The sequence below is a fragment of the Mus caroli genome, chromosome 16, assembly GCF_900094665.2.
Source record: "Mus caroli chromosome 16, CAROLI_EIJ_v1.1, whole genome shotgun sequence".
Classification (NCBI taxonomy): domain Eukaryota; kingdom Metazoa; phylum Chordata; class Mammalia; order Rodentia; family Muridae; genus Mus; species Mus caroli.
This window is the reverse complement of record NC_034585.1, coordinates 35,643,468-35,650,767: the sequence shown is the minus strand read 5'-3', so window position 1 is coordinate 35,650,767 and position 7,300 is coordinate 35,643,468. Positions and strand designations below refer to the sequence as shown.

Below are 7,300 nucleotides of genomic sequence, written 5' to 3'. Positions count from 1 at the left end.
ATATATATATATATATATATATACACATATACAAGTAACTCATCAACTGAAACACATCTGTTTTTAACAAGAACTTTAAAATTAAAGATTGCACAAAAATACAATATAAGGTAAAAATAAGCTCAGATCCTACAATCCTACAAAAGTTACATTTCTAATAATTCTCTTAAAATACTTCACATTTAGATTAAACACTGTTAGGAAAACTTTTTTCTTAAGTACTAGTACAACTCCCATAGAAGCAATTAATTTATAACACTATTACAATTATATTTGGTCACTTCGAATTTTGAGTCTGATCCCATTCTTGTTTGTGACTACGTCCAGCTATAGGTGACAGAAGAGAGTGAATGAGCCAGTATACCTCGGAAATGAGGGCCCATACAAGCCTCCTCGCAAGCATCACTGTGATGAATGCTGCCAGGTAATAATCAATGAGGTGAAAATTCTACAAGAGAAACAAAGAAGTGCATCAGAGAGAAGCACCCCGAGCGCGTACCCAGCTCACCGCTGTAACAGAGCCTGCCCTGCCCCGAGCGAGAGGTCTTCCGAGACTGCTACACAGCACAGGAAGCAGAAAACCTCAAGGCTGCTACTTCTCTCTCCATGACAAACTGCTGTATCTTCCCAAACATTTAAACAATTATCTAAAACACTTTTGAAACTGCTTTACTGAAAAGGGCTGGGCATGGAGATGACGCATGCCTGGTCTACACAGCAAGACACTATCTCAAAAGCAAAAAAGTAATCATCTAGAGTTATGAGACTAATTCATCTAAATGCCACTTTACAACGTGTCCAATTAAACAGGTCATCTGGCATTCAGTTTTTAGGAGTTACTACTGCTCATCTCTTTAATACATTAATCTGAGGATCTACTGATAAGCCCTCTCTCTCCTACTTGGTATATCCATTCTGCTCACTTAGTCTTTCTCTAACGTGATTTAGAATGTCTGGAAAGTTGCCTCCAGGAGAGGCTGTCTATGGTTTCCTCTGACTCTGGGCATGTTACCATGGAAGGAAGGATATAGTTTAATTCCGAAGGTCAAATTATCTGCAAGTTTCTACATTTGCTTCCAAACGGAAAATTTGAATTTCTCAATTAATTAATTCAATAAATATGTATTTAACACTTAAAACATGGCAGGTACCCTTCCTGACACCAAGGACACAGTGCTGAGGAAGACAGCAAATGCACCCCTACTTTCCTGGCTCTTACTCCCTGCTGCTGTTTAAGATGGAAACAGAATGGGACAGTTCAGGAGATCCTGCTCTACGTCAAGGTAAAACTCTGGGCACTGACTTCCTTTCGGAGCTTCCTTGCCAAGAACTACTGCTTCTGGGCACGAATAGGTTAAGTATATGTTCTATACTCAATAAGTTCATAATCCTGGCAGGGAGAAAAAGAACTATAAAAAAAAATTTTTTTTGACACCAACTCATTACAATTCTTATATTAAAATAAGTCTCATAGCATCGTCAATCCAGAAAGACAAGTCAACAATTAATTCCAAGAACAATCAAATGAAAAAAATTCTTAAAAACTTTAAAAACCTTATTCCCTTCCCATATCTACCCATCTAGAAGGTTCTCAAATATTTTGTAGCCAATTCATAGAACAGAACAGAACAGTGGCTTCTGCCTAGACGACATGCATGTCAAGTCTCCTGACTAGAACCATGGACATTTATAGACAACCTTTATGGAAACCCTTCTCTGCTTCATGATTACCACTACCTTTCTATATAATGGAAAAGAGAACAAAAGAAGATTTGAAAGATTTATTTTTATAACTTTTAACTACATGTACACATGTCAGTGTGTGGGTGTGTACACACGAGTGTCCATGAAGAACAGAAGAGGGTGCTCTCTGGACCTGGAGTTACAGGCGGTTGTGAGTGAAGACATGACAGGTGTAGGGGCAGAACCTGAGCCCTCTGAAGGACAGGAAGCACTCTCTCCAGTCCATAACATTTACTCTGCACTCAGAGCTAGTTCCCAGCTCAATCTCATTTCTGTAACAGAATTCAATTTTATTCAGATAAACAACATATGCACTTAAAGAACATTCTAGCCTTATAGTTAGGACTATATATATGAAAATGTTGGACACATGGCTCATAAGACATGTTCAACTAGGGTTGTAGCTGAGTTGATAAAACAGTTGTTGCTCTCAGGAGATGGGAAGAGGGCTGGAAATTTACTGTCATCCTTACTACATAATGAGTCTGAGGCCAGCCTGGAATATGTGAAGTCCTGTCTCAAAAATAAACACCCTCTTTTATGCTTTCCTGTCCATTTCTAGATTACAACATTTAACTATATCTACCTTAAAAGTCACATATTAAAATGCAGCTTCCAGCCAAATAAATTCCTTAAAGAATTGCATCAGACAGTCAGGTGTTATGAACATTACATAATTTGGGAGTTTGCTTCAAAAATTATTATCCATATTCAGCTTTTAAAGGTAAAGTTGATGCTGGAGATATAGCTTAGTGCTCAAGTATGTGTCTAGCATGCATAAAGTCCTGAGTTTGATTCCCACTACCACTGAAAAAGCTACTGGAATTTAATCATAGTGCATCTGGCAATGAATTTAACATGATGTAGACAAAGCCAAATAAATAGCACAAACTTTTTGAGATGTTATTAAGCATTTCCTGAATTCTAATTTCTCTTTATTTCTTTTGGCAATATTTATATTTTAACAATTTTAGGAAGTTTTATTTCTGAAAATAATCTGATGTTTGGTAGCAAGATACTTTATTAGAGGACTTATTTCTAGATAGGCGGTAGCACTATGGAGGCAGAAGGAAGAAAATTAGCAGTTCAAGGTCATCCTTGGCTACATACTGAGTTCAAGATCAGCCTGGGCTATGTGAGACACTGTCTGCAGCTGCTTTCTGGACTGCTGACAACAAACTTCAAGGCACCTGAAGACTTACCAGTGAAGTACAAGAAGCAGGATGATTGTATGGATACCACCACACCGTCTTATAGATGTTGATATACTGAATGAACAGAACAATCAGCAGGTAGATGAAGAAAAGAAATTCAAAGAACAGGCTCCCATCTACTGGTAAGTCAGGGATTTGGCAATGACGAACAGGACCTGGGGTAATTAAGGCTGTAGTGGGTGGGACTGGAAGGCCAATAGCATTACCATTCCTGAAAAAGAAATTACAGTTACTCAGTGATAGCCTTCAGTGTTACACCACATAAAAAGCCCTACCTCCTCCATCTACCTCTACTGCTGGCTTTCCCAGCTCCTTCTCATCCCTATACATTCTACCAATGATTTAAGATGGAGCTGTGTCTTACCACTGTCTCCCGGGTAAGTAAGACTAAAATTTCTCCAGAGCTCACCTTAAATTTAGTCTCATTACACAATCCATGCTACCCACTGCGTAGTCCTGACACTAGTCCACAGCTTATTCTGCTGGCTGCCCAAATTAAAAACCATCTAAGCTATAATATATCATCTGTCTCTCTCTATCCAACCACGCTCCACTTTATAAAATTTCCTTTAGCCTTACTTTCCCTCTCAATGAACCAAACATCTTGGTTCAACCATTTATCAACTTTCACCTAATCACTGCAACAAACCCCAAGTCTACCTCTACTTTGCCTTCAAGGATCTGAGTGAAATTACTCTTTTTTGTTTGTTTGTTTTTTGAGACAGGGTTTCTCTGTGTAGCCCTGGGTGTCCTAGAACTCACTCTGTAAACCAGGTTGGACTCGAACTCAGAAATCCACCTGCCTCTGACTCCCGAGTGGCAGGATTAAAGGCGTGCACCACCACGCCCGGCATGAAATTACTCTTAAAAACTTTAAACAGTTCTGCACTGCCAAAGATATAACAGTCAAACTTCTTAGTAAGTCTACCTGCACCACATATGCTACCCATGCCATGAGCTAGCTGGGATGCATGTCTTATTCTTTCTGTGGACTCGTTCCCTTTAAATATACTATACCCACGGTCATACCTTCCTTAACTTCTCACACCCATACTTACTGACAAACTTTGAATGTTTTCTTACTCATTAAAACTTTTTCATTTTAAGTCGGGCATGGTGGCGCACGCCTTTAATCTCGGCACTCGGGAGGCAGAGGCAGGTGGATTTCTTAGTTTGAGGCCAGCCTGGTCTACAGAGTGAGTTCCAGGACAGCCAGGGCTACATAGAGAAACTGTCTAGAAAAAACCAAAAACCAAAAAAACAAACAAACAAAGACTTTTTCATTTTAAGACAGAGTTTCCCATATAACCCTGGATGTTCTGGAATTCACTCTGTAGACCAAGCTGGTCTCAAACTTAAAGAGATCTGCCTGCGTCTGCCTTCTGAGTGCTGGAATTAAAGGTGAGTGCCACCACCAGCAGCTTCATTCTTCAAGACTTTTAAGGGGCTGGGGGAGGGAGACCCTACCTCGGTGACAGAGAAGTAACTTGGCATGTACCAATTATCTGGGTTAGATCTGTAGAATCACAAATAAAAGAGGAGGGAAAAAGAATACCTAGCTGGGAGGCTAGCTCGGTGGGTAAAGGTGCTAAGGTGCCAGGATTTGAACACTGGGACCATACAGAAAACAAAACAAAACTACTGCAAGCTGTCCTCTGACCTTCATACATGGCACGTGGCACATGTATGTGCTCTCCCCAGGCACAAGAGAAAGGGCGGGGGGCTTTGGGGGATGCTGCAAACTTATCCTCTGTGAGGTTTATTCTAACTCAAAACTGGTACATCTCCCGTCATCAAACTTAATTATAACTTTGTCTTGAAAAAAACCAAAAAACCAAAAAACAAAACAACAACAACAAAAAAATAATATTCCTCATCTGAGGATATGGCTCAATGGTAGAGTACTTGTATAACGTGTGGAAGGAAGGCCCTGGGGTCCATCCCTAGTGCACTGAAGGCAGGGAGAACCATTTAATATAATACAAATTCAGATTTGAGAACCCCAATTTTTCTACTGTTTTGTTGCTGTTGAATTGAATGTCTCCTGATTCTACTTCTGGTATAATGGAATTTCACACCCATCTGCCACCACCTTTGGTTCAAGGGTTTGCTGAGATCTAACCCAGGGCATCTAGTATGCTAGCCTGTACTCTATCTACTGAGTTATATTCCCTAGCCAGACTTAAGAATTCTATTCAGAAAAAAAAAAAATTTTTTTTTGCCGGGCGTGGTGGCGCACACCTTTAATCCCAGCACTCGGGAGGCAGAGGCAGGTGGATTTCTGAGTTCGAGGCTAGCCTGGTCTACAGAGTGAGTTCCTGGACAGCCAGAGCTACACAGAGAAACCCTGTCTCGAAAAACAAAAAAAAAAAAAAAAGAATTCTATTCAGGCTCGGTCTTAGCGCCATCTTCCTTGAGCCTCCTGCACCATGAGAGCGATGTGGTGGGAGAAGAGAATGTGCAGGTTGCACCCACAAAGCCTGCAGGAGAAGTTAGGGATGCTCAAGGCCAGGACACCGAAACAAGCTGTCGGACTATGTGCTGCTGTTGGTAGTAAGTCTCAGTAGACCTGGAACGTCACCTCGCCATGATCACCTGGGAAAATGACTGCCTTTCTTATGACCAAAACAGTACTGCTGGACCTCTGCCCTGGACCTTTGGCACTCTGGACTAGTTCTGCTCTCTCTTGTGGCCAAGTGCAACTCGTGTACAATAAATCCTTTTGTTGTCAGCTAAAGAATCAAACAAAAGAAAAAGAAAAAGAAAAAAAAAAGAATTCTACTCAGGGGCTGGCGAAATATCTCAGCAGGTAAGAGCACAGACTGCTCTTCTGAAGGTCCTGAGTTCAAATCCCAGTGACCACATGGTGGCTCACAACCACCTGTAGTGAGATCTGATGCCCTCTTCTGGCGAGTCTGAAGACAGCTACAGTGTATTTATGTATAATAATAAATAAATCTTTAAAAAGAAAAAAAAAAGATTTCTACTCAGGAACCAGCAATTTGTTAAGACATATACAAGGTATTGACTACCAAGAAAGCTCACTAGAAACTAAAAACCCTAGGTTTTTCTTTCTTTCTTTTCTTAAACAGGCCTCCCAATGGCCTAGGAATCCCTGGATAGATAGACCAGGTTATCTTTGAACTCACAGAGCTCTCCCTGCCTCTACCTCCAGGCACTGGGATTACAGGTGTTCACCACTGCACTGGGCAACAGCAAGGTTTTCATTGCATACTAGCCACAAAAGCACTCTCTTGGCTAACACCAGACTCACCAGGGGAAAGCTAGTGTCGAGCTAACTTGACTGGATTTAGAACCACTGAGACATACCTACGGGCCCATGTAAGGGCTTTCCAGAAAAGTTCGCAAAGAAGGGAAAACTCACTGTGAATGGGACCTGCCACCCACAGCTTAAGATGAAATGGAGAAGAGGAAGTAGCCCAGTTCCCAGATCTCCCAAGAAGTGGAGTCCCAACTGCATGCCTCGCCTCCATGAGCTGTCCCATCTCCCCAAACTGAGGGGACCACAGCAAACCCTTCCTTCCATAAGCTGCTTTGTCACTACAAGAGGAAAAGTGATTTATACAGCTGTCTTCTCAGAGACCTGCCTAGGAGGACTGCATCCAGTATGCTACTAGATCCACTGATCTGATGAAAAATAAAGCCACCTCCCCTAGATAGTAAGAATGATTCATGGTGACTCACACTCAATTCTCACCATATGCTCACATAGAGTTTGTGTATAAAGAAAGACTCACACAGAGACAGGCTCTTGTGGGGCAGCAAGCAGTGCACGTGAGATAAACAAGTATATAAATCGAGAGAGAGAACAGGTACACACACCTACAATACAGGTACCTGGGAGCTCTCTGCAAGTTCAAGGCCAGACCCGGCTACACAGCAAGCTCCAGCGAGCTGTCCTCAGACTTCCAGAAATGTCATGGCCCTCACAGACCCACTCCCATGCCCAAGTAAATAAATAAGTTTCTCTGTGTGATAACCCTGGCTGTCCTCAAACTCAGAAACCTATAAGCCTCTGCCTCCCAAGAGCTGGGACTAAAGGCACACACACACCACCACATCCGGCTTATAAATGCAATTTTTTAGAATAGAGAAACAAGTCTGATCTATTGGGGGGGGGGGTGGAGGTAATAAATGTAGCCCAGTGACTGAGTTCCTCCAGTCCCTACCTCGCTAATGCTAGAGCTACAGGCACTTGTATGCCTCGATTAAAAATGTCTTTTTCTGCCTTTAATCCCAGCACTTGGGAGGCAGAGGCAGGCGGATTTCTGAGTTCGAGGCCAGCCTGGTCTACAAAGTGAGTTCCAGGACAGCCAGGGCTA

At 41.9% G+C, this 7,300-nt stretch overlaps 1 protein-coding gene across 2 annotated transcripts in view; it reads right to left on the bottom strand.

Moving 5' to 3' along the window:
• Tmem39a (transmembrane protein 39A) overlaps positions 1 to 7,300 on the bottom strand; it is a 29,248-nt gene that overhangs the window by 17,490 nt on the left and 4,458 nt on the right. Inside the window, exons 3-4 of one of the 2 annotated variants that reach the window (XM_021184782.2) lie at positions 2,946 to 3,168; positions 365 to 448 (exon numbers count right to left, since the gene is read on the bottom strand). In XM_021184782.2, coding sequence (XP_021040441.1) covers positions 365 to 448; positions 2,946 to 3,168 — 307 coding nt within the window. The remainder of the gene's footprint in view (positions 1 to 364; positions 449 to 2,945; positions 3,169 to 7,300) is intronic. The other variant, XM_021184784.2, reaches the window with a different exon arrangement.